The 24,428-nt window shown below is 46.3% G+C and overlaps 1 protein-coding gene and 1 long non-coding RNA gene across 3 annotated transcripts; one reads left to right on the plus strand and one right to left on the minus strand.

The window, feature by feature from the left end:
• Window positions 1-3,321: 3,321 nt before the first annotated feature.
• LOC109144319 lies at window positions 3,322-4,397 on the minus strand. Its single transcript, XR_002045015.3, has 2 exons — window positions 4,036-4,397; window positions 3,322-3,695 (listed from the first exon to the last, which is right to left on the minus strand). It is a non-coding gene; the product is annotated as an uncharacterized LOC109144319 (long non-coding RNA).
• A 240-nt stretch (window positions 4,398-4,637) lies between these two features.
• RPN2 (ribophorin II) lies at window positions 4,638-24,014 on the plus strand. Of its 2 annotated transcripts, XM_039563526.1 has the most exons (18): window positions 4,638-4,734; window positions 4,818-5,020; window positions 7,202-7,297; window positions 7,980-8,155; window positions 9,003-9,078; window positions 9,461-9,595; window positions 11,658-11,834; window positions 12,203-12,321; window positions 12,676-12,781; window positions 15,150-15,241; window positions 15,371-15,485; window positions 15,813-16,007; window positions 16,529-16,615; window positions 17,093-17,188; window positions 18,324-18,399; window positions 19,315-19,444; window positions 21,113-21,197; window positions 23,638-24,014. In XM_039563526.1, the coding sequence occupies exons 1-17, from the start codon at window positions 4,653-4,655 to the stop codon at window positions 21,162-21,164; spliced, it is 2,013 nt and encodes a 670-aa protein (XP_039419460.1). In that variant the 5' UTR covers window positions 4,638-4,652; the 3' UTR covers window positions 21,165-21,197; window positions 23,638-24,014. The 2 variants fall into 2 exon arrangements, with proteins under 2 accessions (XP_039419460.1, XP_039419461.1); XM_039563527.1 differs by lacking the exon at window positions 21,113-21,197.
• The last annotated feature ends 414 nt before the right edge of the window (window positions 24,015-24,428 follow it).

Below are 24,428 nucleotides of genomic sequence, written 5' to 3' on the forward strand. Positions count from 1 at the left end.
CCAGGGCTGGACAGTGCTGGGTACAGGTCTCATCACTGGGGTGGCACAGAGCAGGGGGAGGTCAATAAATCGCTTTGCCAACAGGAGATGATGCTGGAGGAGCTCACACAGGGGCTGTGTCCCAGGAATGCTGTCAGGATGGCATGGAATGCTGGAGGCACTGCCAGCCCCAGCCCTGCCAGCTGCCTGCTCCTGGCAGGACTGGGCTAAATGGGAGAGCCCTGCAGCAGGCAGTGCTCCCGGGGGATGGGATGGGTTTGGGTCCAGGCAACCTGGCAGGGGGTGTTGGTGGGGCACAGAGTGGGAAGAGGAGGGGAGGATGAATGGCTCTGCAGAGAAATCCATATCAACAATTTAATAAGACCTAAAAAAAGAGTCTCCCAGCTGGAATTCATCAGGGAGAGCTTTCCAGGAGTAATAATAAGGAAAGCAGACTCCTGCCAGCACAATACCTTCATGCTGGCTGGGTGAGGTGTGGTCCTGGGAAGTCAGGTTGGGCAGCTGATCAGCTGAGCAGGGACCAGGGGTGCCTCTGCAGTGGGGCAGGAGCTGCCAGGCACAGAAAGTCTTGGAGAAGGGAGACTTGGAAAGCCCTTTGCAGGCACTTGGAGCAGGGGCTGTTTCCCTGCAGACAGCCCCTCCACCCAAAGCTGGGCTGGGGGCTGGGGAACAGGCTCCTGTTCCTTCCCAGGACTGGTGGTATTAAGCCTAAAAAGGGAATTGTTGGAGTCTTTACCAAAGAAGGAAGGCCGGCTGCGCTGCTGGCAGGCAGAGCTGGGGGGAGGGATGCCACAGTCCAGCCCACAGGTCTGGGGGCTCACTCCCCTGCTTGTCCTGGGCTCCCCTTCAATGCACAGGGGCCAGATCCAGCCCTGAGGTGCTGCAGAAGCTGGTGCTGTGCATGGGCTGCTGCAGGGAGGGAGCTGCTTGGATCCCATGCATTGTGTGCAGCAGGTGTTGGGAGTCAGTGAGGGGTGAGACCTGCACTTCCCTCTGTGAATTCACCCCGTTCCTTCCCTGCCTGCACGAGTTTAAACAAGGCTCCCACGGGGAGGGAAGGAGTCATAGCTCAGCTTCTTCCCAGTCCTCCTCTATGCTCCACCTTCCACCTTCCATCCTTCACCTTCCACCTTCCATCCTCCATTTCTACCCTCCACATTCCACCCACCATTCTCTGAGCAGGGAAACCTTCTCTCCACCCTTCTCTCTTCCTGCTCCCTCCTCCAAGCCCCCCAGCACCAGGGGGAACAGCAGAGGAGAGCTCTGCCCTGGGTGTGCAGAGACTTTGCACTGCCCTGCACTCCATAGAGGGCCCCTGGCCCTTCTCCCCAAGCTGGCAGATGTATTCCACACCTCCTCATCCCTCTGTCCTTGTCACCATCACCAACCAACTGAAGCTCAAGCAGAGACAGGCAAGACACGCTGTGGCTGCAGGGCTGTGCCACAGGGGCAAATCCTGCCCGGATCAGTGAGTGCTGCTGTGCCCAAAGGTCGCAGCGAGGACCAGCCAGAGGATCTGGGGATGACACTCCCAAGTTATTTTATAATGAGGGATTGCAGCTCTTGATGGGCTGCAGGTCAAATTCACAGTTATTAGAACTTAGTAAACGTGGTTTTAACAACCATCTGGCTCTCCTTTTATATGCAATAACCATCCCATTACATCGAAATAAAATCCACATTTAAGGCTCTTAATTGCACAAGTGGCCTTTAGCTTTTTTCTCTCATCTCAAAAAAATAAAAGGAAATGTCCCATTTCCATCTGTCATAGCAGAAGAATTTGGCTGAGAGTCTCCAGCCTCCTCTTGAGGCTGGGCTGGTGCATGGGGGGTGTTTCAGCCCTGGGAGAAGGCACTGGAGCCATCCAGGCTCCCCATGGCCCCTGAGGATCCTTCCCATGGGGCAGTGGTGGGGTCAGCCACCCTGCAGCCTCCTGGAGGGGTCCCAGCAGCCCTGGGGATTGTGTGGCCATTTCCTGATACAGACTAGAATAGGGTGAGGTCAAAGACTGACCTGATAGCTTGACAGAAGAGAAATGCCAGCTCACAGAGGATTTTGAGCTCATTTCAGTTTGGCTTTGCTCCAGTTCTGGGCAAATCATCTTCCTCTCAGCCCAGTTTCTCACCAGGAAGGGCAATGGAATGGGAAACGCCATCTCAGATGGCCAAAATGTGTCATTTGATTACTGCAAAATGTGAGGTGATGCAAACCCAACCTGGCAAAGCAAAAGCCTTTTCCCAGACAGAACAGTAAAATCAGGCACACTGACACAGGACATTTTCTTCCTTCCCCCAGGAAAGCTACAGCAACAGGATTTTGCACTTCTTGGGAGCTACATCTCCCAAGGGAGAACGGGAGAGGAGTAACCCAGTGCAAGGGAGCATCCTCAGTATGGCAGATGCTCAAAGCTGAGCTGAGCATCTCCTGTTGTCTCAAACACGTTCAGGCTCAATAATTGGGGGATTTAGGTGATATTGGTGCTTCAGCACTGTGGAAACCAACCTCTGGGCAGCATGTCTTGGCTGGGGTGTATAAACTACCAGGGAGCCCTTCCAGAGCTGACATCTCATCACCACTCTGGCACAGAGGGAGAAGCAGGGGCAGAGCAGGGCAGGCTGATTTCTCAGCAGTGGCTTTTCCACATTAAGCAGCTCCATGGCTCCTTGCTTTCCCCCAGCAAGGCCAAGAGCCCTGCCCATGTCACACCAAGTGCCCCCAATGCCAGGGCGAGCAGGGACGGGTGTGCAAGTGGGAGCTGCACCGGCTCCAGGGGATCTTTCCCAGAAAGCAAAAAGCACAAGTTCCCAGTGCCCTCTGCAGGAGGAAGCACAGCCCTTTTCCCCAAATTTTGGGGCCTTACAGGAGGACAGCGAGCGGTGGGGTGGGTGTCTGTCACCCATGGATGGCATGCTGTGTCCCCTGTGGGGACAGGGGCACAGAGGCCCACCTGCCCATCCCCAGGGGCTCACAGGAAAAAGCCATTTTGCACCTTGACTTGTACATTGCTTCACTGGAGGAACCCAGGGATCCGGATAGCGTGGCCATGGCCATTCCCAAGAGCCACCTGAAATAATCACTGCTATTTATTCCCACAGGAAACCCAGCTTGGTTAACCGAGAAGTTTGGGTTTTGCAGAGCAGAGCTGGGGATTAACATTACACTTGCTTTTTTGTCTCTTTTTATTTGGTACTTAAGGAAAAACAAAGGGGAAGAAATGAACAGATGGAAAACAACACCCAGCACTGCATGGGCTGTGGCACAGGATTGCTGTCCCAAGCATGGGCTAATTCCCCAGTGTGCAGCACCAATTCACATGCCAAGGAGAGGTATTTATATTTTATTTCTAATTTGCACAAAGTAGGGAGCTGGGTGATAACCCACAAAAGGCTGGCTCCCCAGTCATCAAGACTTTACACTATTTATACATTTTAACAAAGGTATTAGCATTCATTGGTTGCAAATTACAGAACTTTTTTGTTAATTAGTACTCAATCCCCTATTTGCTAGTTATATCTCTCGTGTTTCATGCTAATTTGTCCACAGGCAGAGTTCTTCCCTCCATTTGAGTCTGAGGTCTGTTTGGAGCAGGCGGTCAATGTATCAGTGGTTGTGATTTCACATTTCCAAAATTACCTTTTCCTCAGTTACTGTTCAGTTCTCTGACTTCACTCCTGGTGCCTCTCGGCCAGACTGCCCTTAAAACAAAAGATTAGAATCGTAGAGTTAGAATAGGATATAGATTAGAATATTGTGAGTTGGAAGTGACCCATCAGGGTCATGGAGTCCAACTCCTGGCCCTGCACAGGTCACCCCAACCATCCCACCATGTGCCTGAGAGCGTTGTCCAAACCCTTCTTGAGCTCTGGCAGCCTCAGGGCCGTGACCATTCCCTGGGGAGCCTGGGCAGTGCCCGACCACCCTGTGGAAAAAAGAACCTTTTCCTGACATCCAGCCTAAATCTCGACTGATTCAGCACAGTAGCCAAGCGAACGAGTTCACAATGCAACTGCTTAATCATATCATATGCACAATCACCTTGAGTACCAAATCAGCTACTGACTAACAACTGAAAATCCCACAAGTTCCACTCAAACCCCCCGTTCAGATCCCGAGGGGCTCGGTGTCGGTGTGGCACAGCAGGCAGGGCACGGCAGGGCACAGCGTCAGACAGCGTGACACGGTGTGACACGGTGTGACACAGCACGCCACGGCGTGCCACGGCTCTGCACGGCTGCACATGGCGTGAAAATACTCCTAACGCGACACAACGCGACATAACGCGACACAACGCGACACAACGCGACACAACGCGACACAACGCGACACAACGCGACACAACCGGACACGGCCACAGCCCCGGGCACTTTCCCGCCGCGGCCCCTTTAAGGCGCCCTGGCCAATCAGCTCAGCCCACATCCCCGGCAGGGGCCGCCCTCGATGCCCGCCGGGAGGCCCGTACCACTCCCGCCACCCGGGGGAGTTACTTCTGTCCTCGGCCTGGCAGCCCCGCCGCAACCCCCCCTCCCCCCCGCTCCCTCTCCCGCCCCGCTGGTTGCACTCTCTTTCACAGTTTTTAGGTTGTCGTGGAGGGCAGTAGTGGGGCTGAGGGACCCTCACATAATACGCCGTCCCTCTTACCCCCCCGTGGCGTGATGGCGCGTGCCGGGGAGGGGCGGGGCGCGGGGCGGAAGCGGCGCCGTGGCGCGGGAGGGGGCGGCATCATGGCGGCGCCGGGTGAGGCCAGGGCGGTAGGCCGGGGCTGGTATTGGTACTGTGGGGAAGAGGGGACTCAGGATAACGCGTTTATCTCTCCGCAGGCTCCAGGCTGCGTTTGGAAGCGGCGCTCAGCTTCTTGCTTCTCCTCGCCAGTGCCCAGGCCCTCGTCCCCAGCCATCGTCTCGCTGCCCGTGACCTGGCGCGGCTGCGGGCTGTGCTGGAGCGGCCCTTCACCGACGTGCGGGCCGCCTACTACTCCGTGGTGGGACTCAGCAGCCTCGGGGTGCGGGTGGCGGACGAAAAGGTGAGCGGGGGAGGGCCCCGCTGCCGCTGCCCGGGGGCGCTTTGCTGTACTGAGGGGCTGCTGCAGAGCAGCGAAAGACGAATTATTACTATAATGTGAGTTTATAGAGCGAGCTCGGCTTAGACAGGACCGTGTGAGGGATGTAATACGTACGTGCGTTATATCCTTAGTAAGTACCGGAGTGTCACTGGTAATTACCGACTCTCCTGTGTTATCTGGATAAATTGCATCCTTGTCCGGGCAGAAACGTGGCCCTGGCTCGCTTAGACTCACTGCCTGTAAATGGTGGCTTCAGGGCTCGCTCCTCCACGGCCCATTGTGATGTTGGTGTGGATATCAATTTGTTTAACTGTCTTGTGAATAAGTTCCCTGCCTGTGGCACGTTTGCTGTACTGTTAAATAGAGTTCTCATTAGTTTGTTTCAGTTCAAGTACTGAATTCAGGCAGTGCTATTTATATGTATAATTGGTTGTCTAAATTAAAGGCTGGTGGTATCAACATAATTCTTACTGCGCTGTGTCTAAGCATTTCTAGTTTAAATATTGCAGGTTGTGCCTGTAACATCCTCCTCACACAGGCACACCTGCTCACATGCATGAGGATGTTGACCTGTGCATGTGAACTGTAAATAGAAGTTTGTTCTTTCCTCATAGATTCATCCAGTACAGGGGTTCTAAACCATTTGGTCTTGCTTTCCCTTTGGGTTCTGCACATAAGCTCTTAGCTGTGAGGCTCCTGAAGATTTTGTGATAAAACTTTTTTTGTGCACAGTGCACCTCTTCACAGGATGGGGCTATTTAAAAGCTAGAGATAGTAAAAATAATAGCTAGGTGTAATACTTGAACATCTACCATGGAATGACCCACCCTTAAGATGTCTGTGTGCACTGGTAAGCTCTCCTTGAGGCTGAACAGTCCCAGCTCCCTCAGCCTTCCCTCCTGAGAGACACCCCAGCCCCTCATCATCTTCACAGCCCTCCAGTATGTCCTTGTCTGTCTTGAACTGGGAAGCCCAGCACCAAAAACAGCACTCCAGATGTGCCTCAGCACAGCTGGTTAGAGGGACAGGATCACGTCCCTGACCTGCTGGCAGTGCTCTTTCCAATGCACCCCAGGATACCACTGGTCTTCTTGGTCCCCAGGACACTCTGCTGGCTCATGGAAGCTTGTTGTCCACCTGGTGCTTCTCCAGGGAGAAGGTCATCTCCTGGAAGGCTACCACATTGGTTAAGCATGATTTTCCCTTGGTGAATCTGTGTTGGCTACTCTTCATCACCTTGTTTTCCTCCATGTGTTTAAAGATGACAGCCAGGATGAGCTGTTCCAACACCTTTCCAGGGCTGGAGGTGAGGCTGACTGGCCTGTGGTTCCCGGTGTCCTCTTCCTTGCCCTTTTTGAAGGCTGGAGTGACATTGGCTTTCCTCCAGTCTTCAGGCACCTCCTGTTTTCCAGGAGCTCCCAAAGATGATGGGGAATGGCTTAGCAATAAGGTTTGCCAGCTCCCAGAGTGCTTGTGGCTGCATCCCATTGGGGCCCATGGGTTTGAGGGTGTCAGCTTTGACTAAGTAATCTCTGACCTGATCCTCCTCAGCCAAGAGAAAGTCTAGGAATATTCCTGTGTAATGCAGTCTTGTCCTGCTTGTAAAGGCCTGTGCTTCACATGCTCAAAGCCCTGTGATTTATGTATGAGCAGTTAAATTCCTGGTTATTTTCTGTTTAAAATGGATCCCAGTGATCCATCCACCCAGCTGTCAGTTAATACAAACTAAGGAGCAGTCGCTTTGCTTCCCTTCATGCTGTACCTGTTTGCCCCATTTTTCTTTCTGCATTCTTTGAAATTCTGTATTTCTATCCATTAATGATGGTGTGATATGCAGCTGGAAAGGAAGCTCACCCACAGAATTTCCGTTCATCTGTTCTCTATCCTGGAAGGTTTTCCCTACTGTAAGACTTTAATTTGATAGGGTTTATAATTATACTCAGTTTAGGTTTGAATTATGGTTGTAGTAGAGTTTATGTGAAAATTCCTTATGTCTTCTAGGAGGAACCACCCTGGTTTATGTGCAGCACTTGGCAGAATAGAATCTGGGGGGTATAAAAACGCAAAGTGTTCATGGAATTGCCTTAGAGTATTGTTTAAATCTCCTCTCAGTGGTTTACATTAACTTCTGTTTCTCCACAGGCTGCATGCAAGTTCATCAAATCTCATGTGGACTCCAGCAGTGTTGAATCCCTCTTTTATGCTGCCCAGTCCATCCAGGTCCTGTCTGGCTGTGAGGTGAGTGTGGAGCCCTGAGTTCTGCAGACAGGTATTACCAAAGAAATACTTGCCTTGATAGTTTTCTTGGGTTTGTTTTATGCATAACTTTTACTTTCTTTTAGTGGATTGTTCTCTGTTGTGCCTTAGGTAAATAAATGTTTGGGCATGCTCTACACAAGGCAAAGTATAGACATATAACACAAGTATTTGGTCCAGAGTAATTCTGAGGGGATGTTTTTTAATTAAACACTGATGGCTAAGAAAAAGGCAGAACTTTTTATTAGAATTCTCAGGACTGTCTTGATTAGAAGCTCCCTGGGTGGATGACAGACTGTTTGGGTGATGGAACACTGCTGGATACAGGTGCAGACCACCCTTGCTGAACTGGGGTGGGTTATCCAAGCCCTCTTTGTCATCAGTACCCCTGGCTGCTACACAGTGATGTGATGCCACATGAAAAGCAGTAGCAGGTTACCAGGATAAATCTGAATCATGGATTATCATGACTGATTGATGGTTGACAGCAAAACTTAGGCGTTTAATCAATTAAACTAAAAGGTAATGAATGATAAATGGATTTTTCCCAGAAGCTTATAGTGGTTCACCAGTCTAGTGTGTTGCTCCAGGAAGGAATCAGTGGTGATTTGAAGGCCATGTTTCTTCAAGTGTGAATCGCTGTGTTCCCTCTGCTCTTCCTCAGGCCACCATTTCAAATGAGACCAGGGAGCTGCTGCTGGCAGCTGTCAGTGAGGATTCCTCAGTCACCCAAATTTTCCACGCTGTTGGTGCCCTGAGTGGCTTTGGCCTTCCTTTGGCATCCCAGGAAGCACTGAGTGCTCTCACTGCTCGTCTCAGCAAGGAAGAGAGCGTGCTGGCGTAAGTCTCAGGCAGGAGTGATGCACGTGTTTATCCTCCAGGCAGCTGGATTTTGAATTAAAGAGTATTTAAATGCTTAATATTTGTAATATAGATGTAGTAGAGTAGGTGCTGTGTTTTGTCCAGTTCATTACTGTTCCTCAGGGAGAATGAAATACATGTTTTGGGGCCATTTTTGTATGATTTTGTAAATGAACTTCTATATTCAGTTTAGTTCAAAGATAATGGTCAGTAAAGGGAAGATATCCCAAAAAAGCCTCCAGCTGAAAGGATTGACAAACAGAATTTTTACTTTATACCCAACCATGATTCTGTGTCCTTTATGGTTGCAGCAGACTTGATGCTCTTTCTCAGCCCTGTTGTTTGTAGTTTGGGGTGCCTGCACTGTGAGCTGGAAAATATGTGCCAGTAAGCTGAATGAATCTTGGCATTTATCACCAAAGAACTTTGTTTCACTGTGAAACAAGAGAACAGAATGTCCCTTAAAGGCTGGGGAAGAAAGGGAAACTTTAAAACTTGCTTTGTTGACTAAAAAAATTGATTCCTGGAAGCCTCAGTAGCAAGTCTGGGATCTGTGCTCTGCAGGGATCAGTTTGTTCTTTTCTCTGCCTTTGAGTCTGTGAGTTTCTTGCAGCACTGATGCAGCTAAAGTGACATTCTGTAATGAATGCTAAGCTAACACTAAATCACTTCAGATTCATTCTCTTGAGTGAACTGAAGGCAGGAACATCTGTTTTACACTTCATTCAGAATAGAAAACGCAGTTGCTGCTTTGATTTAAATGATGTTTGGCTTTTAAGGAAGGAATAATCATACACTTGTTTGGTTTTGTTTGTTCTTGTTTAAGAACCATCCAGGCTTTGGAGACGGCATCTTACCTGTCCCAGCAGGCAGATCTAAGTAGCATTGTTGAGGAGATCGAGGTAGGAACACTGTGCTCTCTAATTATTTAGAAATTTGCTAGATCACTTTGGAACTAAAAGAAGTATTAATGTCAAAAACAAAATGAAAAACCAACTCAGATTATTGTCTGATGATATGATGTGGCTTGGCTTTCAAGCAGATAATTCCTTGGACTTTTATCTGTTTCACAGTGGACTGAGACAGAAAATCCTGACGTTTCCATATAATTAAATCCACTAAAGGCTGGAGGATTTTCTTTTTTTCCTGTTTCTAAATGACTGTTATAAAATATATCATTGATCCCATACAGATAATTTTTGATTACAGGCCGGCCTAACAGCAGAGATAACTTCTGTGGATCTACCAGAACGCAATTTATATTTTAATAACTCTTTCTGTCAGGACCTTGTCGCTCGCTTGGATGACCTGGGTGGAGTTTACCTACAATTTGAAGAAGGAATTGAGACTACTGCTCTGTTTGTTGCTGCTGCCTATAAGCTGTCAGACCATGTGGGTACAGAGCCAGCAATAAAGGAGGTCTGTACCTGCCTTTTCCTCCATTGCACACTCCAACTTCCAAAAAGGATCTGCACAGTCCCTGTGGTGCAGTGCAAGAGCCCTGTGTAACTGGGTAGAATTTCTATTGGAAAAAGTATTGAGCATACTCAGTGAAAAGGGACATTGTGGCAGGAATGCTAGGAAACAGAATCTAAGAGGAAATTCCAACTTAAAGATCACAGGCTGGATTTGTTGGGTTTTTTCCTTTTCCAAATGTACAGAGGGAAATTGCAAGTGAGGCTTAGCTTTTCTTTGTTTATTGAGACAAGGTGTTGAAAAAAACCCTTGTTTGAGAGTTTGTTCTGCTATTTGGCACTTGTGTAGCACTTTCCAGCATTTCGAAGTGTTTTGCAAATGTTACTTATCTGTGAGGAAATGCGGGCACCCGAGTTTGGGGTGCCCAAAAGAGAGACAACATTACCATGTGCCTGCAGGAATCCAGATGAAAAAACTTGTTGTCTAAGATGAAAGACTCTTGGAAATTTCTTTTGATCTTGGTTAAACTAGAAATCATTACTGCAAGCTATCCACTTGATTTTTTTTTCCACAAGTTAATGGAGTTAGATGTACTTTGGAGTGAGAATGGCAACTCCCTAAAGCATGAGCCAAAGTGGCAGGGTTAAGACTGAAGCCAGTGTAAGACATCTGAGTTCAATCCTGGCTCTTTTCCACACTACTGCCAAACAGACTAATGCAAGGTAATTTTGATGTCATTTTTGAGGTGGTGATTCTGCCACGCACAATTCAAACTGTCAGCATCCAAATGATGCTAAAAAAAGACCAATTAAGGAAAATTGTTTAGGTTTTTTTTCAGAATTGTGCTGTCAGAAGTGCTGCTGTTGGGGCTTAAGGCTTTATCTCTGGTGAATGGTGAGAGTGCCTTTAGAATGCCACAAAACTGTCTTTAAAAAATAGCATGTAGTATTTGAAAAAATAGCTGCTTTCCCCCCCCCCCCCCCCACAACTTTAGTGAGAGTGTCAGTTGGTGATTAGGGTCTGGAGCAGTGCCATGCCCTCCACAGGCATGAAAAACACTGCAGGATTTGCACTGTGCAGGAGTTTTGTAGCATTTGTCTGGATGCTTTCTCTAGTTGGGGTATTGTTTGGTGCTTACCTGGTACAAGCAGGAGAGTGAAAATTTGAGATGCAGAGGATTTCATTTAAAAGCGTTCTTTGTAGGTCACTAAGTTGTATCCCTGTTGCTTTATTTGGGATTGTCTTTGACTGTTCTCATTCTCGTTAGAATTTAGCCCAAAATCCTTTGTTTGGCTCAAAGTACAGGTAGCCAATTCCTCTGTTTTCCAGACTAGCAGGCAGTGATGGAAGAAGCTGAATAATGAGGGGTAATGAATAATATGCAGTGTGGTGCAGATGCCCTAACCCCCCTACCAAGTCAGCCTACAAAACCAGCTGGGGGGATGCAGTCCCACTCCTGCTTTGGAGAGAACAAATTAGCTTTGGCACATCCCAAAGCCAGAGCTGGCTCTGTGCTCCTGGTGGTACTGCTTTAAAGCTAATCCTCTTAGCTTGAGGACACTGCTGAGCCTGAGGGGATAAGCCTGCATGGGCCTAGACTTCCTCCTTCCAGAGCCTTTGGGATGCTTCGCTCCATGGCCTTCCCAGCCTGGCAGGTAGCCAGGACATCAAGCCTGGTCCTGCTCCACTGTATGAAGACAATTGTGCAGCTCTTGCAGCCAAATTGTCTTTTTGCAGCCACATGCAGTCTGGGTAGTTGAGCTGATGACATCTTCCACTCCGAAACACGTCATTTACAGAGGTGGATCCAAATTCTGCTTTTCCAAATTCTTAGCACAGTTCCAGCCACTGTGGTTGGAACCTCCCAGCCAAGAATAAGAATGCACATGTGAAATTCCAAAGGTAGATCATTTTGGGTTGCCTCATAACTTGAAGTATTTTTAAAGCAAATGGAAAATTAAACAGCCTTTTATGAATAATGTTTTCATTAATAACATACTGAGCCAGCTTGCAATGTTGTGGTAAGCTGCTGGTGCTTATATGTGATTGCCTTTTCCTCTTTCAGGATCAAGTTATCCAGCTGATGAATGCGATTTTTAGCAAGAAAAACTTTGAGACACTCTCAGAGGCCTTCAGTGTTGCTCGTGCTGCAAGTTCCTTATCCCAGAACCGCTTCCACTTGCCTGTCATCATTGTCCCTGATGGGCCTGCAGCTGTGTCTCATCATCAGCCCGTACTCAGGGTAAGGCCTTAGCCCCAAATCTTGGCTCAGTCTGTGTAACTGTAGGTCTGGGCTGACTGAAAGTGTAAGGTGCTGTCTCTCACTTTTAGCTCTGTGACTCAGGTTCCAGTAGATGTGGGATTTTAGGGCTTTTATGAAGTGATTTTTAGGAACCTTGGCTTACCAGGGCTTACCAGACACTGCCTCAAGAAGGCACGGTGTGGAAGCCGGCTCTTCACCTTCCCTATTGTGTTAGAAGGAGCAAGGGAATGTGGGATGCTGAGCAGGGAAGAACTCTGGGTGCATAACACAGAGGGGTACCAAGTTGTCTGTGCTCCTGCATTCCTTCTGGGACAGATTTCACAGAAATGCTGGTTTTTCTCTTGCAGCTGCAAGTGACCAATGTTATGTCCCAGCTACTGACTCAAGTTTCTGTAAAGCTTGACCAAGCCAAGTCTGTGTCTAGCAAAGCCACTGTCCTTCAACAGCTACCATTTACTCTCGCTGGGTAAGAAAATAACATTAGTTTTAGAGTAAGGCAAACAGCTGTTATTTGAACCATGTTGGACTTACTTTCCATAAGTGTTTTTCCACCAGAGAAATGTTTCTGTGATAGAAGACTCAAAATGCTGTGGTTGTGTTTTGTTGGTGTCGCATGACTGAGCACATTTGGTGGTGATGGTGAATTTCTGTTGTTTTTTCTTTTCACTGGGAGTGGGAAATTCCAATATTCTTTGACTTTGGTCAGCTTTGAAGAATTCTTTTTCTGCTACACTTAGCAACGTTAGCTTTGTGCTGTGTTTGTTTACCTATTTAATGCAGCGTATTTGGAGGTTTAACACCTTGGGTTTTGTTGTTACAGAGATTTCTTTGAGCTGAACTTCATGAATGTGAAACCTGCAAGTGGATATTATGATTTCTCTATCAGTGTAGATGGAGATAAGCGATTTATTGCTAACAAAGTGGAGGTGAGTGTGCTCTTTGATGTGTTTTCATTGTGTGCCTATTCACTGAAACAGCTTTTTATTTATACTTGTGAAGGATGTTGTATGGAATTTTTATCACATGTTTTTCTGTAATGCATTGGATTTTGACTCAGGATTATGGCCAGTAACCAGATTAATATATGATCAAAAGGGATTTGTGTCAATTGCAAACCTGACTTATCACTGAGATGCTGATCTGGCAGCATATGAACAAAGGGTAACAGTGGAAGTGTTTATATGGCAGCCCTAAGTCGATATGCAGAAATGATTACCAAGTGTTAGTTCTTCAGAGCACTCCAGATTTGAGCCCATGAATCTCAAGGTTTGGCTTCCAGTTGTCTGGGGATTGCCTGATGTATGGAAGCTGAGCATTTGTTGTTGTCTGTTTGTATAAGCTCTAGAGCCCTAGAAGAGAGTCAAGGGGGTCTTTTGGCATCTCCAAAACAGTATATGGTGAAGATTTTGTAGTGGAGAAACAGTGACCAAAGCAGATGAAGTCTTCCTTTTCGTGCATAAGCCCCTAATTTTTGGTGGCAAAAGCTGTGAGACCACACCTTTCTAGAAGAGCAGTTCTAGATAAACACTTGGAGTTTTCCTTTCCTCAGGTTTGTTACAGTGAGAGCAATGTGACCTCTGTGACTGTTCATGTAGTCACCCCAGTGTCAACAGCTGAGAATGCTCTTCTCCAAAGAGGTCCCAGGGTTAATTTTTGCCCTCAATCACCTATTTAAGGAAACAATTAGCGTTTCAAGTCTTCCAACATATTTAGCTTGGAGGAGGACACTTACAACTGCTGACCTTTACTCTGAGTATCAAATTGACTCTGTCAGTGGAGCAGTAATGGCACTCAGGGGTGTCAGAAGGGGCTGGATTGTCCTGCTTAAGCTGGGGCTGGCACAGGGAGGCACCGGCAGGAATGTATTAGCACGGCAGCTTTGTGGGAACAGCTGCTAATAAGACACATTGTTACGGGGGAGGACTGCTGGGGAGCTGCTTTTTTCCTTACTGTTATTAGCATTAATTGTCCTTAATGCACCATCGTTTTGACAGTAATGAGCTAAACCAGTGGGTTATTACTCAGGCAGAGACTACATTTCCTGGCATTAAAATATTTGAGAGATGTTTGTGTACTGTGCAGTTGCAGAGGCTGTGTGCAGCAGCTCTGAGTTGCCTTCACACAACTTTTATAAAATTAATATTTCATTAGTCCATCTTTCTTTGCCCCAGTCTTGGAACAAGTTAAGGCTGTGCTAAAGTTAGCCTTAATCATCTGCATGTTAATGGATCCATTTCAGCAGTAGCCTCTCTCTTAAATTACACTTTTTGTTGTAAAGGAACTGCCAAGATGATTGTGTTTGAAGTCTGAACTGAATAGTTTAGTTAATGTTTTTACATATTTTTCCCACAGGTTCCCTGTGAATTATTTTTTGGGCTGAGGGTGTGGAGCTGGTTCACATGAGCAAACCTGTAATAACAAATTGTAGTATAAGATGAAAAATATCTTGGCAATGAAACTTTAATTCTCTAGGGGAGCATTTGTAAGCTGTGAGAACAAATGTGCTAATTAAAAACTACAGACTGCAGTAACTGCTTATATTTGAGAGAAGAATTGAAATCAGTCAAACCCTCGGCTCAGTGCCTGGATGGGCTGTGGTTTGGGGCTGGGGAAAGGGCAGGAAATTATTTCTCTGCTTGGGGTTTATACTGCACTTAACACAGAGGAGTGTGATAAATGGCAGGGCCTTATTGGCTGCCCTGCACTAAGTGATGAATGCTGTGACTCTGAAGGAAAACTTGCTGGATAAAGTGCAGGTCTGCAGGAATGCTTTGGCGTTTGCCTGCTGGTAATAAAATCAACGGAAACCTGTTGGGCTCTAGGAGCCAACAGAGGCAGAACTGGTTGCTATCTGGAGACCTCTTGTCTCAAATTGCTGTCCAGAAAGTAGAAGGACATATGCACAGGCAGTGTTAAGTTGTATTATATGTGATGTAATCTTTAATAGCTGGTTTCTGCTAGTTCAAAAGGCAAACTAGTTGGATCTGGGTAGTTCCATTAAAAACAGCGCTCTCAAGGGCAGCTAATTCCAGCATGCCTGAGAAGTTGGTGTCTGCAGGGCTGGCTGCTTGTGCAGGGAGGAAGGGGATGGCTCAGGGTGGGTGACTGGTTCAGGAGTTTTGCCAGAAGGTAAATTGCTGTAGATCCTTCTGTTCAGGTTAGGCTCTGACTTGAGCTTGGTCATAAGACCCTCTTTGGGGAAGAGGGACAGAAGAGCTAAAGCCTGTGCAGTGAACTTGACCATAATTGGTGCGTAGAGCGCTCTGAGGAATTTTCTATTGTGTTTTGTTGCAGCTGAAAGTAAAAGTTTCCACAGAAGTGGGGATTACTAATGTAGATCTTTCTACCGTGGATAAAGATCAGAGCATTGCACCAAAAACAACCAGGTAAAACAGCATGGGGTGTGTGATCCTTTAAGGGCAATCCTGACTCTAGACTAGAGCCTTGGTTTCTCTGAGCACCAGGCCTTCTCTTGGAAGATCACCTCAGTTCTCTGTGGGTTTTTTTCCTCCTAGGGTAGCTTACCCAGCCAAAGCCAAGGGCTCATTCACTGCTGACAGCCATCAGAACTTTGCTTTATCCTTCCAGCTGATAGATGTGAACAGTGGAGCTGAACTCATCCCTCACCAGGTTAGGACAATTTTTGTCATTGCTGTGTTACCAAGATGTTCTGTCATGAAGCATCTGAGTTGACAGTTGCTCTTGAAAAGATTTGATAGGTTTTGAGAAGCCTTATGTTTCTGACTGTGAAGATCACTGATCTCAGTAGATGGGAGATTCACTTCGTTTGTTTTGTCTGTTAAATGAAACCTATCCTGGCTCTGGTATCGTGTTGTATTTAACTCCACACATTGAGTGCACATAGTCTGCACTGTAAAAGCACACTTCTGATTATTTTTTTTTTTAATGTAGATTGTTGGCTGAAAAAGTCCTTGAATGTTGCAATCTTCCTTGCAGACTTTTGTCCGACTTCACAACCAAAAGACTGGCCAGGAGGTGGTGTTTGTTGCAGAACCAGACAGCAAGAATGTGTACAAGTTTGAACTGGATACCTCTGAAAGAAAGACTGAATTTGACTCTGCCTCTGGGACCTACACTCTTTACCTGATCATTGGAGATGCCACTCTGGAAAATCCAATCCTGTGGAATGTGGTATATAGCTGGAAGTGGGGTCGTGTGATTTTGGCATTACTGACAGTCTTAACAGGAGAGCATGGTACAGGCTTGGAAGCAAAAAGCTCAAATGTTTTACTCTTTGTAGTGAATCAGAATCCTTTTGGCCATTTATGGGCTCTGAGGTTTGCTGTTCACTGCAAGTTTTAAGTAAACATGAAAGCAAGACAGAAATTAACATTCATTTCATCACGTGGTGGTGCAGAAACTTCAGAAGGTTTATGGGTTTGATTTTAATTTCACAGCAAGCTCTCAAGGTTTAACCTCTCTGCTCTTTCTCTGCTGGAAATAAGTTCAGTTCTTAATGATGGCTGAATGGAATTACTGCCTCTGTTTAGGAGAAGTTGCTTCTTAAAAAATCTGGTGTCTTTTTTTCTCAATTTCCTTTAAAAATTATGTAGATCACAGATTGGCAAGTAAGGAAATAGAGCACAGTAATGGAATCGATTTTATTAATACATTTAGATCTAAATGCATGAAGCTGCATGATTTCATTTCAGGCTGATGTTGTGATCACGTTCCCAGAAGAGGATGCACCATCCACAGTCCAGTCCAAGAACCTCTTTGTTCCCAAACCTGAAATCCAGGTACAGTCAAAATTGTGTGGAGATGAGGGCCTAGTGTTCTCATCATAATGTATTTGGAAGTAATGTAATTAAAGGAAGACCAGAGTTACTGCTTAATGGAGAGAAATTTGTTGGAGTTCTCTGGTGTATGAAGAAATAAGCTGTGTGTTCTACCTGTGAGAGAGCAATTGGTGTCAGTGAGAAGACTCAAACATGAAAATTTGGCCAGGTAAGCACCGCAGAAAGGTCTCTGCTTTGTTCCAGCCATCTGTGCTGGTGTCAAGCTAACAAGTGCTTCTGTGAGTGCAAGGAAAAGTTAACTGTGCAAGAAATCAAATGTGCAGAGACTGGAATAGACTGCTTTGCCTTAAGAAGAATGGCTCTCATGCAGAGGAACCTCTTGAAAACAGCACCAGGGCTGCAGCGAGACATCTGGGGAGCAGAGAAGCTGCTCTGTTGGAATACTCCTCCTCATGAGTTGGTTTTGTTTGTTTGCAGCACCTCTTCAGGGAACCCGAGAAGAGGCCTCCCACAGTGGTGTCCAACACTTTCACAGCGTTGGTTCTCTCCCCACTGCTTTTGCTGCTCATCCTGGTGAGTGAACTGGGTCACAAAAGAGCAATACCTTTTCCTGTCCAGTCCAGAGTCACTTAGGAGGTTGGACAGGTCGATTTCTTGCTAAAACTCTTGGTTAATCATGACTGGCACAGCAGTGCTGCAGTCACAGCTAGCAGATGTCAGTGCAGAGCGTTGGTCTGGTTTGGTTTTTTGAGGTTGTAGTCGAAGCAGAGTAACACTGTTGCCAAATTGAAGTAGGTGGATGAGTTTCTTCAGTGTGCTTCAGCTGGGGATGGTGAATAACAGTGGGCTGATTAAGTTGTAATAACATTAGACTTCCACAGGAAAAAAGCAGTTATTCTGCCTCACATGTAATAAATCCATCACAAAATCTGTGTTACTTAATCCTATCAGACTGAATTCCCATTTATGGACATTTGAGTGTCTGTAGTTGAAACATCCTCTGCTACTCACTGTATCATCAGGTCAGTGCTTTGAACTTAATGCAATAAAAAAATCTCACAGAGGCAAGTTAAATTACTCCTTATTTGGAAGATGAAACTGATTCCAAGAGTAATTTCCCATTTGCCAGTCTCAGTGAAAGCTGGCATTCAGGCAGTCATGTCCTCTGGTCTATGGAGTTCACAATATACAAGTTGATGATGCTTCAATGAAAAAACTCATTGTTGCTGCTCCTCTTTTCCACCCTTCATGCCTTTATCTTTTGTAGTTAAAAGCTAAAAATGATACTCTGAGCAAACATCTTGTATCTATAGTTGTTCTTTGGATGAGTCCAAAAAGAGAGCATTACCTTTTTTTTTTTTTGGTATTTTTAATGGTAATTAATTCAACTGGATAGAAATAGCAATGTCTATTTCTTTTTCAGTATTTAAATTTGGAGCAGTACTCTCATCAGTTTAAGATATTTGAGGAACTGCATTAGGGCAGTCAGAAGTAGCAGAAGAAATATTCACTGAAAGAGCTCAACAATGCTGCCTTTAGCAAAATTACTGCTCTCTCCTCTTGCAGTAGTAAACAAGTGCTTCTGTAGAGAATACACTGGATTCACTGAAGATCTTAAAGCAAACAGGCTTGAAGGATACTGAAGCTTAAAATAAAAGCTTGTGTTTACAAGGCTGTTTAACTCCAGTTTTGCTTCTTTTCCTTTTAGTGGATCAAGATAGGTGCCAACATCTCCAACTTCAGCTTTTCTCCCAGCACCATTGTTTTTCACATGGGACATGCTGGTAAGTGTCAGAGGCTTTCTGCTGTGTTTGACCTCCTCACCTGGGAGTTACAGATGAGAGCCTGTGGTTAATGGGCTCGTGGTCTATTAACTCTAATGACATAACAGCATAACATTTGTTCTCTTTGTTTCCATCTGCCTTCCTGCTTTTCATGACTGTTAATATGGTGATAAACCTGTTTTGGCCATCAGCTTATAACAGCCTTCATTATCCGGGCCCCTCTCTCACTCCATTTATCTGTACTTAATAGAACTTCTTATTTCCAGAGGTCACACTTTCTTTATTGCATGTTTATCCTCTGAGAGCAGGGAGGTTCTGTGGGGATTGAAACCTGCAGGACTGTGTTAACAGTGAATGGCTACATCTTTTCTTTAAAGCTCTTCCCATGAAAACACTTCTGGTTCTTTGGCTGAACCAATTTTTTTTCATCAATTTTATTGTGCCTTTGGTCACACAGTTATTTAATGTCTTGGTAGAGTTTCAAAAACATAGCAGGTTGGGAGAATATGGAATCTACTGATTTCCAAATGCCATTATGTTTCTCAGTCCAAGTCAGCTTCCTTGGAAGCTTTATAAAGCTGTAAGCCCTTACAGATGTGTGAGGTTAATATCCCCTATTGAAATCCAGAGTATCCTCCTCTTTTTAATAGCCCTTAATGTCTATAATATGTCCATAACTCTGCCACAGGAGGGTTGATTGCAAGCTGTTAGTGTCACATTTTCTTTCCAGAATGGGGACCCAGATGTCTTCATTCCCTGGCAATAATATGTAGTCTTTAGATCTGCCATTCAGAGCTTCAGAGATGAGATAGAAACCAAATGCTTAGGCCTGGCAGTACAGTTGTTCTGAGGATAACAAATGGTTGGTCTTTGAAATGCAGTTTCAGCCATGGACTCTCTTTTTTTTTCCCCCAGCAATGTTGGGACTCATGTATGTCTACTGGACTCAGCTCAACATGTTCCAGACTCTGAAGTACTTGGCCATTTTGGGTGGCATCACATTCCTGGCAGGCAACAGGATGCTGGCTCAGAAAGCTGTGAAGCGGTAAGGGGGGGCACAGCTTTGACATCAGTGGGGAGGACATCACAGGGTGATGCTGTGTGTCAGTGAACACTGGTTTGGGCTCTTGGACCTTGTGTGTGGGGCTGGGCTGCTCAGCTCCACTCCCTGCCTCTTGAACTGAGCAGGGCAGTGAGGGGCTGTCCCTGAGGTACAGCTCCTGCAGAGAGAATTGGTCATGTGGCATGTGCTGAAGCAAGCTCTTAGAATAATATTAGATTGTGAAAGCCATTTTAAATTCAGGAGAGGCCCAGCTATTTGGGAGCTCTGCTTGTGATAAAGATTTTGAGAGGAGGAAGGTAAGGCACGAGTAAATTACTGTTGTTTTCCTTTAGCTAAGGGGAGATGATGGAGAAAAGGGAAGCAGCTGCTTATCAGCTGTGCAGCAACAGACAAGAGGCAACAAACACTAGCAAACCCAGGGAAAATTCTGCTAGATATTTGGGATACAGCGTTCATTTCTGTACTGGCATTGGATTCATTCTGCACACTTGTGTCTTCTGCCACGCAGTGCCTTTGTGACTGCCCTGGCGTGGGCAGCCAGCAGTTTGGTGACCCAAACTTCCAGTGCAGTGCATTGGTTAGAGGTCACACCATTCCCTCTCCTTCTGCCACACACAGTGTCCGTGTGACACTTCAGCTTTAGCCCTTTTGTACTAATGCAGCATCTGGCTTTGAAGATGATCTTACTGACCTGCTTTGCCATCACACCTGTGCTTTCCTCTCTTTCCCCTTTTTCAGCCACTGGGAGCTTATTCCTGAATACCTATCTGCATAGATAGCCCTGGGTTCTCACTTTTTTGGTTACACTCTATTAAAACTGGGACAAGAGCTGTAAAAAAATCATAAGCAATATAATTTTCAGGAGGGTTGCATTGATTTGATTTCTTTAAAACATCTCTACTTTTATGGTTGTGTTAAGGAGGCTGATTAATGTAATAAACCATTTCCATACTGTCCTCCCAGCTTTCTCAGCCTTGCTCCCTCAGATGTCCAGCCCTCTCCACTGTAGCACTTTATCTTGTTTGCATAACTTCCAATGGGAATTTTGTTGCCCCTGGGGCTGTTGTGTCATTTAATAATGTTTCCTTTTCATTTAAAGTGTAATGAGACATTGTTATTAAGTGGAGATTGCCTAGGATACAGATTTGGGGGAAAATAATACAATGAAGCAAATTTCTGTCTTGGCTCAACCAGGGCTTCTGTTAGCACATAGATGCAGGTGGTTAGTTCCTCCTTCAAACCACTGCAGGGGGTGTCCGAGTGCTTTTTCGCGGTAAATGACACGAAGCTGCAACTACAATGGCAGATTTGAAAGTAAAACTTCTCTCTGAGGCTAAAGTTAAACCTTTTGTACATGACTTTAAAGTTCAAAGAGACATCTCCTTGTGAAGACGCTGCCTGCCTGTCTCAGATGCTGAAGTGCAGTGACAATTAACCAGATTGCACTTTGAGGCGAAGCTGTGGAGGCCGACAGCAGGCATGGGAAGGGGAGGGAAGGGGGCTGGCTGTATAAACCATCTTGTTACAGAAGTTACCAGAAGGCCTGGTTTTGCTTTTTTGCATTTCTGTCACTGAGTCTGGTTCCTGGAACAGGGCTGCTTTCTTCCTTCCTGTCTTCTCTGAACCTTTCTCCCTCTCTCCTTTTGGCAGGATCGCTGCAGAGCAGAGCAGTAGGTTGGCAAAGTATAGAACGCTGCGGTAAAAGGGGGTTTGCTAGTGACCAGCTCTTCAGGAAGTAAGGGCCTTTTTGGATTTTGCCTTTCCCTGGGCATGCTGCCTGTTTCATTTCACCTCATCACTCACTCCTTTGACAAAAAGTATGTGAGCTGAAGCTGCTTCCCCCAACATTGCTTATTGGGCTTTAAATCAGTCCTTGGGTGCAGCTGCAGCTGTGTTGGCATATTAGCAGTACATGTTCTCTGAGACTGAATTGCGCTTGTGTGATTTCCTTAACTGTCTGAAGTCTGTGTGGTGATATGTGCACATGTAAATATGCTGTCACAGGCACCAAGCAGCTCTCAGGTGATGAAATAAACCTAGTTTAAACAATATTATTGCTCCTATAAATAAATTATTAGTAATGTCATCTGGAGGAGACCTGATGAAAGTGGCTGATACTGGGGCTGTTCCCATCCTGCTGCTGGTACTCCCTATCCCCACCTGCAGTATTCTGGCTATTCAGCTGCCAGGCACTCTGCCTGCTGAATTACATCCTCATTTGGGGTGGTGAGAGCTCTGTGCAGCAAAGCCAGGTCAGCACCACCTCTCTCAGCTGAGAGCACGACCCAGTCCTGGGTCACCCTCCCATTAGACTGAACTGGTCATGATGGCTCAGGCAGCAGCAGTTCCCAGCCCCCTCCATTGCACACAGCCGTGTGATTGGTCTCCATTGCCATTTGCCAGCAGAAAGCCCTTTATTTCCTTTCTTTCCAAGAGGTAAGGTCCCAGTTTGCTCTGCACACACTGGTGTGGGAGGCAGGACTGCCCAGTTCTGAGTGTGTGTGCATGGAGGGCTTCATTCCTTGTTCAATGCACTGGTTTGTTGTGGGAAAGAGGGAGAGCTTCTGGGATGGGTCCTGTGATGCCACAAATCACTGTGCAATGTCCTGCACAGGTACATCTCCTGAGCATCTGCTTCCTCTCACATCCATAGTCAGTGCTCCAGGCACGTGGGGAGTTGAATGGAGCCCAGTTTTTGTGGTGCAAATCAAAACCAGCACTGGGAGGTCGTGCCACACAAATGGTATGCACTGTGGTGAGAGCTCCTGTCTGTAGATCAGGGAGTGTTCAGGATGGTTGTGTGGAAGTCACCTGTGGAGAATTTGGCATCATGTCCCTCAGAAAAACACCCTTTTGCTGTCTTTTCTCTCCCTGGAGTGTTTTGAGGTATTTGAGCACAGAACAAGGTACAGCAAGTTACTGGAGAGGAACTGGAGGTGGCTGTCACTTGTCCTTGTAGATGACTGCTGTGTTTGCTGTTCAGGCTCTTGGATGCTTCTCTTTAACATCACTTTGGACCAGTGGTTTGCAGCTTTTTAGTGGCCTGTTACCAAGTGCCTCATGAGCATGTTCTCCACAGCCTGCATGTTTCCTGTTTCTCAGCCTAGTATTTTAACTCCTTCATTCCTTGTGGGCTGTAAGTAATCCTAGAGGATCACGGAATCACAGACTGGTTTGGGTTGGAAGGGACCTTAAGGTCCTCTAGTTCCAACCCCCCTGCTGTAGGCAGGGACACCTTCCACAAGACCAGGTTGCTTAGGGCCACATCCACCCTGGCCTTTAACAAATTCCAAAAATGGGCCATCAACAACCTCTCTAGGCAAACCTGTGCCAGTGCCTCACCACCTTCTGTGTAAAAAATTTCTTCCTAACATCTAATCCAAACCTGCCCTCTTTCAGTTTAAAACCACTGCCCCATCTGCCTGTATAAAACATCCCTCTCACTCCTTTTCATAAGCCCCCTTCAAGTCCTGCATGGCCACAGTGAGGCCTCCCTGGGGCCTTCTCCAGGCAGAGCATCCCCAGCTCCCTCAGAGCAGAGGGGCTCTGGCTCTCAGAGCATCTCTGTGGCCCTAAGATCTTGCAAGTAACTTAATATCCACAAACCCTAAGTTAGATATTGCTGCCATACACAGTCGCAAGCATTTTTCCTCATTGCTGAGTTTTCTGATGCCCCAGCTATGTCAGTTAAGAGTGTCATGCTATGTGTGCCTGTGTCTGGCATCACGGAAGGCAAAAGGACCCCGAAAAGTTGGGTCTGCTGTGCTAACATGAGACTGCTTGATCTTCTTGGGGACTTGAAGATCTTTGTGTTTACATGGACCAACGATTCCCAGCAGATGGATCAGCCCTGTTAAAAGGAGAAGTTAAGGTACTTGCAGGCTTTACCTTCAGCCTGGGTTTGTTTTTTTTTTTTCAATTCTATAATTTAATAGGCACATTCATCCCTTTTGCACCAGAAATTAATCTTTCTTTTCTCTGACCATTTCCATGCTCCTTGAATTCCATCCCCCATTCCAGAGCAGTACTGGTTTTATCACTCAAATAAGCTGCTTTGGGGAAGCTTGTCCAACAAGCTGCTTTTGAGAGAGAATGAGGGATCTGGGGACACTTGTACTGTAGAAGGAAGTGCTTTGTTGCCTGGAAGAGTTAATTTTTTTGATTTTTCTTTCCAGGACACACTAGTACCAGAAGAATTGAAGAAATGTGGAAAACAAAGCAAATGCCTTCAGAACAGAAGCAAATAAGTAACTGCAAGGCCAGAAGAAGGAAGGCAGAGGATGATTCTTTTTTATATATTAAGTCAAAAGGGTGCCAGTTAAACTTTTTTTAAAATTTTCATTTTCATCACTGTGTTCATGCTACTGGAGTGCTTTTCATATGAATCTGGAAAATCTTTTCTTCCCTTGGATCCTCCCCCCTTCTCCCAGGACATTTGAATTTCATTTTGAGAAAAAGGAAGAAGAAAATACAAATCTGCTTTTCCCCAGATGCCCTTTCCTCATCCTAAAGATTTGTGAATAAAGAGGAAAGAATGGTCCTTTGTTTTGAATGAGTGGTGTGTTTTGGCTGTCTCAGAGGTGGTGACTGGAAGCTGGGCTCACATGAGAATGAGAAGAGCTTTTTCTGGTGGGTAGTTCTGTGTGAGTCATTGCTGAGTGTAAAGCTTCCTGTTCTTTCATGTTCTTTCCCAGGGGGCCGTGTTTATTGAGGGGACTTCCCTCCTGCCTGTCCCTTGGGTGAGGCTGTGGCTGCCTTTCTCTGCTAAGGGCTCTTCTCTCCCACTCCAGGCTGTGCCCAGCTGCTCTGGGCCCTCGGGGTCAGGCCCTTGTGGGGAGCCAGCTGTGTGCTGGTGTGCCTGGCCATGTCTGACCAGGCAGGTTTGGGGGTCCTGTGGGGGCTTCACTCTCTTTCCAGCCTCTGGAGGTAACCTTGTCACTCCAAATACGAGTTTGAGGCAGGTTGT

Source organism: Corvus cornix, chromosome 20, assembly GCF_000738735.6.
Source record: "Corvus cornix cornix isolate S_Up_H32 chromosome 20, ASM73873v5, whole genome shotgun sequence".
Taxonomy (NCBI): domain Eukaryota; kingdom Metazoa; phylum Chordata; class Aves; order Passeriformes; family Corvidae; genus Corvus; species Corvus cornix.

What these genes read in the sequence shown, in the direction of transcription:
- RPN2 (XM_039563526.1), top strand. Translation starts at nt 4,653, where the DNA reads ATGGCGCGTGCCGGGGAGGGGCGGGGCGCGGGGCGGAAGCGGCGCCGT. An exon ending in CTACCATTTACTCTCGCTGG is followed by an intron (nt 12,322 to 12,675) that starts GTAAGAAAATAA and finishes TTGTTGTTACAG; the next exon opens with AGATTTCTTTGAGCTGAACT. An exon ending in ATCCAATCCTGTGGAATGTG is followed by an intron (nt 16,008 to 16,528) that starts GTATATAGCTGG and finishes ATTTCATTTCAG; the next exon opens with GCTGATGTTGTGATCACGTT.